Source organism: Aptenodytes patagonicus, chromosome 1 (genome assembly GCF_965638725.1).
Source record: "Aptenodytes patagonicus chromosome 1, bAptPat1.pri.cur, whole genome shotgun sequence".
In the NCBI taxonomy this organism is placed as follows: Eukaryota; Metazoa; Chordata; class Aves; order Sphenisciformes; family Spheniscidae; genus Aptenodytes; species Aptenodytes patagonicus.
The window spans coordinates 44,970,232-44,987,560 of record NC_134949.1 but is presented as its reverse complement, the minus strand read 5'-3'; the positions used below and the strand labels follow the sequence as shown (position 1 = coordinate 44,987,560).

The window sequence follows — 17,329 nt, the reverse complement described above, 5'->3', positions numbered from 1 at the left end:
CATTTCATTAGTTGATATTGCTAGTACATCCTGTTAGTGACAGTATTATAGTTTCCTGCCTTATCCCAAAAGTTCTCAAATCTGACCTAACAGAAGCAACTCTCTAGGATTCATTTAATTATTCCCAGATTCCATTTTCAGTGTTCTGTCTCTCTTTTAGCAAAAAAAGTCCCCTAGTGAGGTCCTTCTACATCACATGTATGTTATATGTATGCATGTATATATACATATATAGCATACATATATCCATATATAATGGATGAGACCAGACAGGGGTTTCCTAATCCAAACTGTCAGGAGACACCTCTGAAAAACTGCTAGACATTACAATAACCAATGCTTATGATGCAGCAGGTGGCAGTCTCTCTTCTCAGTGCTGAATTAAATTAGCCTGATGTTGGGAACCTTCACAATGCCTAAGATGATCTTCCAAATAAAATCTGAAACCAGAGCCCTGATAATTTTTATCATTTAAAACTGCACTTTTCACTAAAGTACTAACCCTAGCATCCTGAAAAAAACAAAAAGGAAAAAAAAAGGAAAAAAAAGTTAGGCAACTTGACATCCGAGTAATCACAACACTGCTCAGAATAAAGAGGAAAAGGAGAATAAACACTGGAAAAGAGAATTTTCTTCAACAAATTCTGAAAGGTATACATTGGTTACAGGTCTGAATCCAATGAATAGTCAAAATTCAGAAACTTTTCAATGAATGCTTATTTTAAGAACAACTCAGACTACAAACATTTTTTTAAAAAATCACTCTGCTTATAGTGGGTCTTTTTATTTTGATATGAAAATTATTTAAATAATGTTGAAATGTGATACACAGAATAAAGCATACATTTACAATACAAAAAGCATTATCATACTATATATAAAAAATAAGATATTAACATTACACTATGTCTGCACTGACAAAAAAAAAATTCTTGCCTTTTCTAATTGAATGCTGTAAAAAACAAAAATAAAAAAATGAAAACTGAAAAGAACTCAAAATTATCTATTTCATCATTTTCTGTTAAAAGGACACCAAATTGACCCTTTCTTAACATTTTTACTTTGATTAAACTGAGCTTTTCAAGGAAAAGTATTCCATTTAAACTATTTCGGACAGAAAGGTTTTTCTTCAACCATTATATCCTGCCTTGGGCCTAAGTCTGTAAAGTATTTGGGATTGGTCTGAAAAGCAAGCCTCCAAATTTTTTATGTCTCAAAATTCAAATGTAAAACTGTATTCTGTGGCTTGAGTCTATTTCTAATTTAAAAGGTTTATAGCACTTACATTACATTCTGGTAACCTCCCAGACAGAAGGTCCTCTACTTTAACCAAGACATCTTTCACTACAATTCCACTTCTTGCATGTTTCACACTAATCTTGAAACTAGTTATCTTTCCATTTGGTTGCCGAGGGAGAAACCAGATCAGATTTACAGCTGAATAATTTAAGGCTTCAACTGTGAGATTCACTACTTTACCTGGAGCTTGAAAACAAAACAAACAAAAGCAGTGAGACATATTTTTCTTCTCAGCACTGGAAAAAAAAAAATCCCTTTTTTTTTTTGTAATGCCATTTCTAGCTTCCAAACCCTGAAGCAAATAAATAACAACCACTGACAAACACATGTAAAGTAGCTGATATGCAACCAGCTCTTTTCCAATCTAGTTTAAGTGAGAAATATAGTTATTTCAGTCTCATAATAATATAGAAATTGGTTTGGTCAACTTAAAAATATTCTTCCTAGAAGCAACTCATCTACTGTGTCAGAGGTAGTTTTGTTGTTTAAGAGCATATAACAGCACTGGGTGTTTTATTTCACTTTACCTGTGTCATCTTTTCAGCTAGATATAGATTTTTGGTAGCTTTAAATAGCTCAATTTAATTTGAATATTCACTATTACTACAGAAATTGTGTTCTTTGTACCAGTGACAGTTTCCAGGTCCTTTTGTCAGAGCATCTGTATTAATCACAGCACAAAGGAATGGGATGCAGCATCTAAACAAGATTTTACAAGCTATATGAATTTTTCTGAGAATTAGAGCACTGTAGCTCTTTCTTAGTCCTGTCTGCATGGCACAGGCAGTAGAAGTTCCTGCGATAGCTAGCCTTAGTACTAAGGAGAAAAGGGTTATGCTGCCTTAAAAATATACACATATACAAGTGTCCACAATTACAGATCTTCCACGGCTGAATTGAGACAGATCCTCCAACCCTCATATTCAGCTCTTGCTTAGGCCCTGCTGAATCTTTTGCAGACCTTTCACCCCCTTCCCCCTCCTCCCAGACTACAGCCTTTATATTTAAATAATTATATCTTCTGTCTAACTTTCCTACTTTAAACTGTACCTCTGCATGCTGATCAGGATGTTGGGGTTTCTTTAACCACCAAAGCAAGAGTTAAAAAAAAAAAAGTTGAGAAGGTAAAAGTATAAATGTAGTATCAGTGACACAGAACTCTCACCTAGAATTTGAAGAAACCTTCCAATTACATTTATAATAAGGAATTTCAGCTTTAATAAAATGTGAGCAGAAATGCATCAAAAGGTAAAAAGCTAATGTTCTCATATGGAGAAACACTGATGCCTCTGTCAAACATGAGTAAATACAGCTCACGGAAACAAGGTTTTCTACCAACAATAACATACAAAGAATAGTTAAAAGCAATGATTTTGATAGCTCCACATGGCAAGTTTACTACACCTTCTCATATTTCATTTCATAACTCATTGTGTTATCCTGGAAATGTGATGCAGAGTGATGATTTCCTGCCATTAACAGATGTGGCACTCTGTGGTTTGCACAGCTACAGAAACCAACTAGGAGTCCTAAACACAATGGGATGGTCACCGCCATGGCAGCACAAATTCTGTATTCCACTAAGACTTGTTCACCCCAACGTAACTGGCCTGGTGCCAACTCTTCAGCCAAGGCTCAACTGCTCCTGGAGTGTGAGCAAGATTATAAATACTAAATTAATAAAGATTATGCAAATTCAGACTATAAGGATAACTTTTTAATCTTCAAAACCATCAAGTCAAATTTTCATTTCAGCCACGTATTATAATTTTTTTGTTGTTTGTTTTTGCTTCAGAATTAAGAAGTAAAAACTTAGTAAAATACATTCTGTGCTGGGCTTTGTAGAGAAGGCACTTGACTCCAGCACTAAATAAATATGGCTTGACATAAGTAGGCAATGCCAGAGCTGATCCCACAACAAAGTCTGTCTCCTAGTACTGCTCCAGGCAACAGCAGATGGGTCCACTTGATAGGTAGCTCTGCTCTCCTGTGACCTTGCTTTCTGGAGCAGCCTACCTAGAAACCGGCATAAGAAAACCCCAACAGAAACAGACTTTGCGTATAAGAAGCCCCCATATGTGCACAGCCTAAACATTGTTACTAGCAGATAGGACAAAATGCACCTTTTCACTGAGTGAGAGAATAAGAAAAGAATTAGGATTTTGTTCTAAATGCATCAGAATTTGTTCAAGTACAAAATGTGCCATGGATACTTTATTTGAACAAATTAGAGCAGCTTTAATTAAAATAATTAGCAGCTTTATTAAAATTACCACTTTCTGCAGTCTGAAAAAGAAAAGGATCGCTAAATATTCCAACACCAGCACTGTTCTCAGCAGCAACCTACAGAAAAAAAAAAAAAGCCACATTAGAGAATCTATAGGATATATAGTTTCAGGGACTATGAAAATCTTAAGGATACACAGAGATTCACCTTCTAGCTTTTAAACTATAAATATACAAATGAACATGCCTTTTATAGCTGTATTGTTTAATTTATACTCAACATTTAGATGTGAAAAAATAAAACGGAAAAATTATGAAACAGTGTAAGAAATTGAGAAAACCATGTGTGAATATTCACACCTCAAAAGTGCCGAGTCCCTATTTTATGCTAAAGTCAACAGCAAGAATAACATTAGTAACTCCTTTTCCATACCACAATTCACTTAATCCAGCTTCCCCATTCCTATTTTATTTGTTCTATAACTTAAAAAAGTAAAAAGGAAAATAGGTTCTCTTTTATTTCTTGAACTCCTGAAGGATAGCAAGAGCAGGTCAACCTCCCTCAGAGCAGAAACTCAAGGAAAGCATGTCTTTTGGCAGAAAGACAACAGGTCAGGGAACTGTGGATGCACTTTATGGTGGATGTGCCTCAATGCTCACAATCATAGCAGTGTCTTCCTGCAGAAGGGCAGTACATTGAGACTTTGGTAGAATTTATGGAAATAAACACAACAACGATGCTATTTGCTCTGCAATATAGGACTTATTGACAATTTGACTCAGTGATGGGCCGTGGCATGCAATACTTACAAAGAAGAGGAATGAAGTCTGACTCCTTATTTTGAAAAGAAGTGACAGAGACAACAAAAGGTAAAACATGAGCAAAATTCCAACGGCGATGGTGAGAAGAATGTGAAAGAAGAAGCAAAGCAAAAAGCTCTCTAGCAAGGTTAAAGTTGGCAGAGTCATTCCCTTCTGCCAGTGTCAGGTAACAAAGGTATGGCAGTGGTGCTGAGGGAGTTGACAGTGCAGACTGTGGCGAAAGCGGGGTGAGAAGGGGCAGATGTGCAAAATTATGTGTGAATCATAGTAGAAGTGACAGCACGCAGGGGATAACGAAAGGCAAAGAGAGTGGAAGGAGCCAGCAGGTCAGAAAGGAAGACTTCTAATCACTTCTCAGGACTAAACTGTGCATCTTTCAGAAGACTGTAAAGCTATTTAAACAAAAGCACTAAGCCACGGCAGACAAACTACAGCAAAGAAATAAGTGGCAACATGAAGACTTAATCTAGGACGTGAAGGGACACATATGCCTACGACCACTTCCCAGTGCAGCGCATGCTCTGCTTGGTGAAGGAGGATCTGTATCATTGGCCAGCTCCTCCCTAAGCCATGCAAACAGCCCCTCCCCATGCACGCACACCTCATGACTCCAGCCAACCCTACCTACTTCTGTGCCACAGAAAGAACGACTTGAAACGTCCTTAAGCATTGATGAATTCTACAGTAATTGCAATAGCTGAGGAAATTACCTGGAGATCTTCAGGGGGTTGACAGGCAATTAGAAAATTCTGACAGTATTAAAATTACATTATATAAATCTAAAGGTATGTCCTCACCTGAACACTGATTTTTTGTTATCTCATCTTAAAGTAGATATTGTAGAAAGGGTCCAGAAAGGAAAACTAGCATTAAGACACACATGGAAACTCCCATTTCATATGTGTATTTTCAAGAGAACTCAAAGGTACTATGACATAAGTATGCAAAAATTTGCATGGTAAAGGTGTCAGCTACACACACCGATTAGCTTTGAAGAGAAATCAAAATAAATGCTTACACAATGTACTGTTAGCTTCTAGAGATCACTGCCACAAGGAGCCATTACAGAAAAAAACGGAAACATTTAAAAAGGACAAGTTTACTATGCAGATAACGAAGTACTATCCAAAGTTCAAGTAGCTGCAGTTCACATTTGGAAGGAGTATTAATTTTTACGCTTTGAAGTATGTTGCCACTAATTATTTAAGTTTAGGAAAAAATCTTGAGTGCGTATTTTTACAAAATTATCAATGTTTAGATGTTCAAAATTATCCATAGCTCTCCAACATTTAACAAATTATCACTTGTAACTGCTATTTCTTTAAAAATGTTTTTTTCATTAGATGTAAAGAAATTAAGACCGGGCTGTTACAAACAGATTGGTAATCCATATTCAAAGTTTATAAGCTTTGTTGAACTGTACTGTCACAGTATTACCAGAAAGAATTTCACAACAGGACCAAGTCAGGTACCCTAAAACAATAAAGAATTTTCACCTATGCAAAAATCTTTTAACTACTACTTTTAAATGACACAACAGACTCCAAAAATTAACCAAAGAAACACAAGAAATCGCTCAAGAGAAGGAAAACATGTAATGTTTCTTTTTGGCCACATCTGTAAGGTAGAAAAAGTGTTTCCACCTGAGTCGTTACTGAATCTATGAGGTTGCTCATGGGTCAGGCAGTCAGGGCACCCACCAAAGCAGCAGGTAACGTAACAACCCTTAGCTTGCCAACAGACTTCTATTCACTCATGAAAAAAGCCGTGTGGTCTCTGCTAGACAGAGGTTGTTGGGTCACAAGTCACTTTCCTGAGTCAAATTCTGCTCCAAGATCAATGTTTCAGGCACCAGCAATGGGAAGGATTGCCTCCCATATATATCAACAAAGGGCAAATTATTGCTAAGTAAAACAAATGATTTAAAAAGTCCCACAGTTTTCCCAGGCAAGATTCATATATGGAGCAAAGAATGGAATTTGCAAAACCTTTAATAGTGAACCCACACAAGTGCTACTGAGGTACTCAGAATTGCAAATTTAATTCTCTTAATAACTTCTTTTGTCTGAGGAGATTAATCTACTTAGAGTCTAAGTGACAATAATTTTCTCAAATAGTAGCTGAACTTTTTTTGTAGGTTTGGTTTTTTTTTACCAGATGACTGGAGGCAAGAGATCAAAGGATAAACATTTCTCCAGCTGTGGATATACTGGCTTTTATCAGCATGGTCATCACGACTAGATTCACAGTGAGCAACTTTCCCACAATGGCAGGCATAATTACATTTTTACTTTCTTATACACACACACCACCTTTACAAAGAATCACTGCACAGCCCTATTCCTAGTCTGGTCAACTTCAATATTTTTTTATAGCTTTGCACTGTATGAACTTACATGATATGGAATGAAAGGAAAAAAAGGAGAGTTTACCGCTTGTGGAAGAAGGGGCAGGCGACTCAAGAAGAGTACAGGGATCTTGTTAGGTCGTGCAGAGAAGAAATGAGAAAGGCAAAAGCCCAGCTAGAACGCAATCTGGCCGCTGTCGTTAAAGACAACAAAAAAAGTTTTTACAAATATATTAATGACAAGAAGAGAGCCAAGGAGAATCTCCATCCTTTAATGGATGCAGGGGGGAACATTGTCACCAAGGATGAGGAAAAGGCTGAGGTACTCAATGCCTTCTTTGCCTCAGTCTTTAACAGGCAGACCAGTTATCCTCAGGGTACTCGGCCCCCCGAGCTGGAAGACGGGGACGGCGAGCAGGATGAACCCCCCGTAATCCAGGAGGAAGCAGTCAATGACCTGCTACGCCACCTGGACACTCACAAGTCTATGGGGCCGGATGGGATCCACCCGAGAGTGCTGAGGGAGCTGGCGGAGGTGCTCGCCAAGCCGCTCTCCATCATTTATCAGCAGTCCTGGTTAACGGGGGAGGTCCCGGACGACTGGAGGCTTGCCAATGTGACGCCCATCCACAAGAAGGGCCGGAAGGAGGATCCGGGGAACTACAGGCCTGTCAGCCTGACCTCGGTGCCGGGGAAGATTATGGAGCGGCTCATCTTGAGGGAGCTCACAAGGCATGAGCGGGACAACCAGGGGATCCGGCCTAGCCAGCACGGGTTCATGAGAGGCAGGTCCTGCTTGACCAACCTGATCTCCTTCTATGACCAGGTGACCCGCCTAGTGGATGAGGGAAAGGCTGTGGATGTGGTCTACCTGGACTTCAGCAAGGCCTTTGACACTGTCTCCCACAGCATTCTCCTCGAGAAGCTGGCGGCTCACGGCTTAGACAGGTGGACTCTGCGCTGGGTCAAAAACTGGCTGGATGGCCGGGCCCAGACAGTTGTGGTGAATGGAGTTACATCCAGTTGGCGGCCGGTCACGAGCGGTGTTCCCCAGGGCTCAGTACTGGGGCCGGTCTTGTTTAATATCTTCATCGATGATCTGGATGAGGGGATTGAGTGCACCCTCAGTAAGTTTGCAGACGACACCAAGTTGGGTGGGAGTGTTGATCTGCTCGAGGGTAGGAAGGCTCTGCAGAGGGACCTGGACAGGCTGGATGGATGGGCCCAGGCCAACTGTATGAGGTTCAACAAGGACAAGTGCTGGGTCCTGCCCTTCGGCCACAACAACCCCATGCAGCGCTACAGGCTTGGGGAAGAGTGGCTGGAAAGCTGCCTGGCGGAAAAGGACCTGGGGGTGTTGGTCGACAGCCGGCTGAACATGAGCCGGCAGTGTGCCCAGGTGGCCAAGAAGGCCAATGGCATCCTGGCCTGTATCAGAAATAGTGTGGCCAGTAGGAGTAGGGAAGTGATCGTGCCCCTGTACTCGGCCCTGGTGAGGCCGCACCTCGAATACTGTGTTCAGTTTTGGGCCCCTCACTACAAGAAGGACGTTGAGGTGCTGGAGCGTGTCCAGAGAAGGGCAACGAGGCTGGTGAGGGGTCTGGAGAACAAGTCTTATGAGGAGCGGCTGAGGGAACTGGGACTGTTCAGCCTGGAGAAAAGGAGGCTCAGGGGAGACCTCATCGCTCTCTACAACTACCTGAAAGGAAGTTGTAGTGAGGTGGGTGTTGGTCTTTTCTCCGAAGTAACAAGCGATAGGACGAGAGGAAATGGCCTCAAGTTGCGGCAGGGGAGGTTTAGATTGGATGTAAGGAAAAATTTCTTTACTGAAAGAGTGGTGAAACATTGGAACAGGCTGCCCAGGGAAGTGGTGGAGTCCCCATCCCTGGAGGTTTTTAAAAGACGTGTAGATGAGGCGCTTAGGGACATGGTTTAGTGGGCCTGGTGGTGTTGGGTTGACGGTTGGACTCGATGATCTTAGAGGTCTTTTCCAACCTCAATGATTCTATGATTCTATGATTCTATGAAGCAAATCAAATACATAATTTCATTTCATTCTTGATATTGAAAAGAAGCACCTCTCCAAGGTTCTTATGAAAGAGTAAGTCAGGCAAAGAACTGCTTGGCAAATATTGCCAAGAGGATAGTAGTTCATTTCTGTCCACTTGAACTCATTTATTGTTGAAGAGTTCAGAGATGGATCAGGAGTGCCTAATCTCAATGTAAACAAATTCCACATATAGAAGTCATCAAGATACATGTACTGATTTTGGCAGTAGATATTCACTGTGAATATCTAGGCAATAAAATCCATGGAAAGGGAATGGAGAAGTATGACATTTTTTATTTCAGGAGATAACACTAGGTAAAGCTCCCAGGCTTAGGGGAACCAGGCTAAGGTGTTTACAGGCTACATCTAAACAGATACTCAGGCAAGAAAACTCCTTCTTAAACTAATTAAGTTTAAAATCAAAGAAAGAAATATGTACCTACATGCTTTTCTGGATCTGGCTGAGATGATTTAAAAATCTACGTGTAATATCCAAAGTGCACCAGTGATTTGAAAGATTAAATCTCAATGAGGAAGGATTTAGATGTTTTTGAAAATTCTACCCTTTGCTTTTTACCTTTTACCACATAATGCCATATGTCAATAAGAATATCAATAGAAGAAACTACATTTTAGTACAATTTTGGTTGGAAATTATTTATAGTAGATTTAAAAACCACTACTGTAAACAAATACCTGGCTAATATATTTTGTTATATGCCACAGTAATTAGCAATGACCTTCAGAAAACACTATATGGACATACCATAAACTCACACAATTTACAATAAATCAGAATTCAAAATACTAGAAGGCATTTGTAAAGCTTTTACCGTAATTTCGTAAGTTGTTCCAGGGTTAAGACTGGTAAGAAGAACTTCCAAACTATCTGGCTTTGTTGTGACCTGTGTATAAGCTGTTTGCATCCATGGGCAGACCTCTTTATATTTAACAATATAGGAGAGAATTCTCCCATTTGGATGCAGTGGCGTATTCCATGACAGCAGAATCCCAGCAGAGCCCACTCTTTCACCTGCAAGGAGCACAGGGGGCCCAGGATCTAAAAAAAAAAAAAAAAAAAAAAAGTAATTGGTTTTTTTATACACACACACACACAAAAACACACACATATAAAACAGTTTTTAATTTAGTTTCCAGATAATGCAGACACCTTCACAGCTTCTATAAAGAAATTAAATCATCTGCCAGCATAAACCACTAAAACTACTGAAAACTAATGTACTGTTGAATAAAAAGCTTTTTTTCTGGCTAGAGTCCTGTTACAAAAATGATTAAATGAATTCTGGAACACCAGGAACATTCTTCTATAAGAATGCAAAAAATGCAATGCTCAAGATCTTTATGGACAAAACAGAGTTTAATGCCAATTTAATATTTGAGATATTCTAGCATGCTTAATTGCAGTTCCTTTCCCTAAAACCATTCAAAACCAAACTGCACTGTCTTACAAAACACATCTAATATGGCTACGTTTTTTTTGAAATGTCTCTGAAGTCTACCACTGTACATATAAACTGGAGTATGGATATTACTACATGACACAATAGCAAATTTTTCAAAAGCTTATAAATTGTTCTCCTTTATGCTTTTTTTTCCTTTTTTTTTTTTTTTTTTTTAAATAGCCAAGCTAATGGATGAATACAACTACAACTCACATCCAGGGCTGCTTCTTAAAAATATCTGATAGAGAAACTCTCATGCTGTCTGTCATAGAACACCGCAGATTCAGTGTATTCTTTTATGGTTAAAGAAGATGAAAAATTCTAATGACTATTCAAAACTGATTATCATTTCTCAGACGCTACTGTGCATATAATAAATACAAAAAAGCATAGTTAAAAAAATCCCAACCAAATTTCATCAGTCATTATTAACTCACTTGTCACGTTTGTTGTCACTGTTCTACTCGCAGGTGAACTGTAGAGTGAAGAAGAAACTGCAGAAACTGTAACATTGTATGTTGTTCCAGGAATAGTATTAGAAAAATCAGCCTGAAATAGGACATAGATGTATTTAAGTCTCTTACCAAGAATCATGAAAATAAAAAAAAAAAAAACCAAACCCAAAAGTTTAAGCATTGCATTACTGAAAGTGATCTGTTCATAAGCTTTTAGAAATACAACAGTATTTACAACAGTAAAAATAGTAGTTTACATCTGTTAGCTACAGTACAGTATTTTGCCACCTTATTTAACTACCTCCATAAGATCTGTATAACATTCAATATTAAAGAACAACAAAATTAACTATTAATTTTATCACAGAATCACCTATCAGTGTATCTATAGGGGGTTTTCTGCATCATCATCATTATCAAAGTAAATATGAAGCATTATAAAATTCCTTTTTGAAAGAATAAACACAAAAGCAGCCTGAAAAACTTACAAGTTTTTGACCCTTAAGCTAGCCCATCTTTTGAAATAAACATAATTAACAATTTTTTAGCAAGCATTTATATAAAATACCTGTATCTTTGCAGTTCCAATAAAAAAAAAAAGCAAAACAACCAGAACAACCATTATTTCTGTTAATATTATTGTATTTTCCAGACAGCAGTAAAGTGCTCCTATTTCTTTTCGATGGCTTAGCAGTGAAATGTTGCCTGCATTAATGATTTAAGCACAGATCTTCCTGGCAAGTACACAATTAATGAGCCTGTATTACTCAATAGCTCTGCCCTTCCTTTGTTAAACTATTCATGAACCCTTGGATGACTGGCCATATCCTTCTAGCAGACTTAAAAAAAAGTAAATTCACTACCTGTTGCTAGGTAATAAACTCTGGATGCTGAAATTTGTTTTCACCAGTTTTTCAGTAATACTTTCATATTCATATTTGCATTAAATATCTAAGGAGGCAAGCTTGAATTCCTCATCAGCACAGTGCGTAACGAAAAGCTAGCCATGCAAGTCCTCTAATAAAAGCACATACTTGATACTCCCTAACTCCAAGATCTAGGATAACAACAGAACCATGATCAGGAATAAGATCCACGTGAAATTTGTCTACATGTCCATACGGTAGTCTCCAATACAGTGAAAAAGAATATGATGAAATATTGAAGAATTTAAGTCCTTCTGGCTTTGCAGGTTCTGAAAGAGAATTGTGGAATAAAAGACATAAATAACCCCCTTTACAAATACATTAGTAGTTACAACTGATTATAAAAGCATGCAAGAACAGTTTACTTGCTACCTGAAGAATTGCTAATTAGCCTGGATACAGCAGTATATTGTACTACAGTTGCTATACTACCTCTGAGACTTGGTTGATCATCTCCCACCCTCTGCTGTGCAGACATCCCCATTCGCAGAGAGCAAGCTCAAGTATCTCTGCCCAGTGTTCAGTTAACAAAGAATCTCTGCACAGTCCTGGTGTTTCTGCTGTCCTCAACCTCAAAGTTAGCACTACCACTGTCAAAACTAGTGCTACTGTTGAAATTCAAGATATAGCTGGTGCTTGTTCTGTCGCTAGCCACAGGGTTGTTGACTCTTTTATACTTTTCGTGTATTTGGAATCCCAGTAATTCCATGAAGTCTAGTGAGTTAAGTCCCCAAAATTTGGATGTTTTACTCCTTTTATTAAAGCCAAGTTTCCACCTACTCCTGTCACATCATCTCACTTTCTTCTGCCTTTAAATCTGTATCATCCACTCTAAGCCTAATAATGAACCAGATTTTAGTTTCTTCAGTAGGTCATTAAAACATTATCTGCCTATAATATTGTATAATTTATCCACCTGTGCAATCCATAGCCATGTGCATCTGTCTCCTTTCTACTTTGGAAAGTACACACAGCTAACAGCTGTCCCTATGCTTATGTCCCAGAGCAAGCCCAGTCAGTGATGCTATTCGTCACATTTCAGATTCGCCACTACCCTTGCACTCAGTCCTGTCTGCTTTACTAACATGGTTCTTCAGAATTCAGACTAAATCTTCTAGTACTGTTTATAAACTAATATCATACTGTGCAGTCTGAATACCATATCACTTCCATCCTGAAAGAGCTCCACTCCTTTCTTATTTACTGTAAATCTGCTTAGACTATATATCTTTCATGAACTCCTTACACTGACTATCCGAAGTTGCAGAATCATTTAAAACAGATTACTCGTTTTGCCATCAAATAATCTATCTGAAATATTAATATATCCAAATATTACCTTTAGATTTTATATTCAGTCTGTATTTGTCTTATGATTTTTAACTTGTTGCTTTATTTTAATACTAACAGAACAAAAAAAAGTTTAATAATATATGTGGAGCTGTGCAAGTGTAACTGAGAGTGTAATTTCTTCCTTTTAGTATACTTTTATAAATTTTAAGTCCTACTGCTATCATCAGTACTATTATTTCCATGGATCTCAACTTTCTTTAAAGCTGGATTTTATGTTTATACAGGTCTTTTTATACAGACCCATGATTAATCTCTGAGTGTACAGTTATCACAATACTTAATCTCTTTACCTCAGTTGAATTAGTTCTGACTCAGCGGTAGAAGAGACCATAAAAATGTCCTCATGGAAAGAGAAATTTAGTTCCATGAAGCTAATGCTCTTCCTACTATTATCCCATGACTGAGAATTACCCTGCCCACCGATGCTGAAAAAAAGCCTCAGTTCTACCCTCCTGCAGATTTAACCACATCATTAGGGAATGTATATGTGAGTTCATATACATTCGAGGTTCACTCGAGCCTCATTGCACCTGCTCTTCTACAGTCCTCCTCTCTGTTTCATGCACCTGCATACACACTTACCAGCAGTGGTCAGCATATTTGTATAAAGTATATAGCCAGTATATTTGTGTATAGCATAGTCGGAACAATTTGCTGTAAATTTCACAATTTCACCTACAAAAATACTACTTAATGTCTCCAATATGTATTCTGAGTGAGTGGATTGAAAATTAGTTGAGGTTGAATAGATACATCAGTGAATATGGAGTGCAAAATACAACATGATGTTAATTTTCCAAAAATTAACCATTAGAAACCAGCAGGCTCAGCATGGCAATGCAATCTCAATACATTTAAGTAAAAGGAAGCACAATTAGGTCAACCAAACTGACTTAAATCTTCCCTGTATTAGAAAAAAATATTACTTGCAATTAAAGTATTATAGCATTGCAGTCCTCATTTAACCTTTAAAAGACATACAAGATTTTTTCTTATTAATTTTACCATCAAGACATTACTTCGAAACAAATGTGAGGATTTTCACCCCTACGTCACTTTATTTTAAAGGCTCTCTTTGACCTCCTGCTTCAGTCCCCCTGACTAAGGTAGAAGCACCAACAGTTTGTCAAGCACTGATCCCAAAAGCAGACATACAAATGTCATGACATTTGGTCAAAGTAGTCAATCAATTACAACTTCCAACACTTCTCAGGTCTCTCTCATACCACCATGTCATTGCCACAAAAAACCCTATAAAAAGTAGTATAAGAAAGTAGTAAAAGAAATTGGTTGAGGTAGTTCTGGTGCATCTTTCTGCTCTTAAATTTCATCTCTATTTTACATTATTACATTACAGTAAACTGCAGACGTGTCAAGATTGAGATTTTACCCCATTAAGTTGTAATCACAAATCTAATAAGAAACAGTCCTTGAATGGAGTAGATTACAATCTAAAGCCTTAACTCTGCAAACATTTTTTAACCTGTTTAACTTCACTCACTGCAAAAAACCTACTGAAATCAGATAAGGTAAAACTCAGCTTGTGCATAACTCTTCACAGGGTAAGACCTGAAAAATAATGAAAATACTAAAAATGGTCAAGAGAAACGCAGCACCACTAAAGAAATTATGTTTCTGGTAGCATATCACTACATGCAGGTAGAATAGTGTATAAGTAATGTATGTCCACAACCACAGCAAACTATTACATGCAAGATCTCTTGAAATTCCAATGTTATTCTACAAAGTGAGATGTACAAAGCTAAACGTGCACTGTTATTGGCAGCTACCATTCACTGGCAAGGAGAGAAAGCAAGAAACCATACAGACCTGTTACAATTTCAATGGAAGCAGAAGCTCCTTCAATATTTCCTCTTAGTCTTTGCAGTGTGAAATTATAAATGCCCCCAGCAGTCAGGTCTGTAACACTCAAGTCAGTCAGTGCTCCTGGAATGCTGAACTTGTTTATAAAGGTGTTGTTTGATAAAGATGCTTTATAAGAAGTGAAGTTAGTCTTGGTTGGATTCCACATTAAAGTGGCAGAGGAAGTATTTACCATTTTTAATGCCAGACCGCATATCCCAGCTGGTTCTACAGTAAAAATTATTCAGATTAATAAAGAAAAATTTAATGCATAGTCCTTAAAATATAAGAAAAGTACCATCTTTTAAAAATAAATGTTTTTTATTTAAATGATTTGAGGGTTCACAGCATCATGAAATACTCATACAAATTTTAGAAGTATGTTTGTATGGATATATAGTAAACAGTGCCATTATGCTGCACAGAGTAAAACCTAGGGCTGTACCTCCTGTGTGCACTGTGTAATTTATGGAAGAGAATTCCAGACTTATCAGATCTTATGTAAGAACAGTAACATTGCTCACTGGTGAAACAGAATGAGAATTGAACACTTTGTAAACAGAAGTAGAGATTTTATTCAGTTAAAAGTTTTCTAAAATACATCATAGGCCATATAATTTCAGAAAACTGTTTATATGTTAACTTAGGGATACAGTAAATCACATAGTCTCCGTGATTACCCCTTTTTTCCTTTTTAAATATTCCTTTTGGTTATAGTAAGATTCCTAAAATCACAGATGATTATTTACAAATAGCACCTCCATTAAGCTGTGCAGCACAGCTGCAGTTAGAAAGGAAAAATGTTTCCAGTCCTCCTAAAAATGAGTCTTCCAGATTATTGATTTATCTTGCTTAAAGCTTTCTGAAAAATACTAATTACCATAATCCCATTAAGGGCTGGATTATTCAGCATGAAAAAAATTCTAAAGGTTTGCCAATAAAATGATAGAGTAATCTCTCCATAATCTAGCCATATACTGGAGTCATCCACAATACTCTTGAAAGTATTTGCTTGAGGATAAAAAGCACCTTCAGGACCATGATGATGATTATTCTGCCGCACTTCTCATTAAAAAGAATCTGCAGGACTAGGTCTGGTTTTTTTCAGAGATTCACCACTCATCTTTGAATAACTAAGTGCAGGGCCTCCTTGACTATTAGCTGGGTTAAGGAGTTGTAATCCAAACAAGCCACAGAAAATCCATCAAAGGAGGGAGGAGGTCTATGACATGCATTTGTATAAACCTGGGAGTTGATTTATTTTCTGACTACACTTAGCTGCTCTTTATCTGCTTTGGCAGTCCAGAATCCAATATAAATCTATTCCTTCAAATCTCTGCCACCAAGTCTCCTCTTTTTATGCTGTATCACAGGAGCATTGGAAAATCCTCTTACTCTTTTAACCATTCTGTGGCCTTGTACAAGAACAATCCTCCAATCTTAAACCATGGGCTTGCAGGAATTCAAGAGATGCAGAAACAATTGTAAACAAAATGCAAGGCAAATCTTAAAGTATAGGATGTTATTCTGGCAAGATCTTGTTTTGCTAGAACTGCAAGAATTTTGTGAGTCCACCTCTTTTTTCAAACAGATATCTGCAACTATGTCTAGACTGCTCAACTTCAACCCAGCAAGTTGAAGGCTCCTGTTTAAACAACTCCCACAAGAGGAAGCAGAACTTGCTCCCTCAAGTTAAGTTTTCATTTTGAACTGTGTGACCCTTTTCAGTCACTTACATACAATGATTTAAATGTCTGAACATTTATTGTTTTTCAAAAAGAAAAAAAAGACAAGTTATAAGGTATTTCCTTACTTGTGATGACTTTTTTCTCCACAGCCACAGAGGAATCCAAGCCTTTAACTGTCCTTAACCGAAACAAGTATTCTGTCCCAGGGGCCAGATTTTTCACTACAGCTCTGCTGTCATAAACTGTTCTGGTAAGCAGCTTTTCATTATTCATCAGACAATATGAAAGCTATGGACAAAAAGTAATTTCTTATATCAGACTATTTCACTTCATAAAACTAATGTTCAGAGATTCAAACTACCTGTTTATATAAAAATATTTACAATATCCCTCACATTTTAAAGACAAAAAAATCAAGACTATGGCTTGTTTTATATTATGTTCCACAAGGTTGATCTACTACTTGCTCTAAGATTCCTTAATAGCCCAGTGGTGAAAGCAGTGACTTTAATCTTTAAAAGTAGACGGAGGAAGCGAAGTTAAGTCATGGTTTACAGGTGACATGTTTTTGCTCTTGGAGGAAGGATAATAAAGTGTACTCTGACTGCTCAGTCACACAGCTGTACTGATGAGCTGTACAATTAACTACAAGATAGAAAGAATGAGAATAGCCCAGGAGTAGAAGAGCAGCCTAAGGATTGATCAACAGGATGAGATAATTTTTTTTTCATTCTAAAATGGAGACGCTTCCAAAATCTCTGTACCTTTCTGGCAAAAAAAAAAAAAAAACAAAACCCAAACAAAACCAATGAACCAAAAAACACCCATGCGCTCTTC

The 17,329-nt window shown here is 37.6% G+C and overlaps 1 protein-coding gene across 4 annotated transcripts in view; it reads right to left on the bottom strand.

The window, feature by feature from the left end:
* The window catches only part of PTPRQ (protein tyrosine phosphatase receptor type Q), a 148,854-nt gene that overhangs the window by 99,846 nt on the left and 31,679 nt on the right, over nt 1–17,329 (bottom strand). For all 4 annotated transcript variants that reach the window (XM_076333599.1, XM_076333610.1, XM_076333619.1 and 1 more), the window contains 7 exons: nt 16,618–16,780; nt 14,772–15,032; nt 11,697–11,857; nt 10,645–10,756; nt 9,578–9,804; nt 3,573–3,642; nt 1,286–1,485 (listed from right to left, as the gene is read on the bottom strand). In XM_076333599.1, coding sequence (XP_076189714.1) covers nt 1,286–1,485; nt 3,573–3,642; nt 9,578–9,804; nt 10,645–10,756; nt 11,697–11,857; nt 14,772–15,032; nt 16,618–16,780 — 1,194 coding nt within the window. The remainder of the gene's footprint in view (nt 1–1,285; nt 1,486–3,572; nt 3,643–9,577; nt 9,805–10,644; nt 10,757–11,696; nt 11,858–14,771; nt 15,033–16,617; nt 16,781–17,329) is intronic.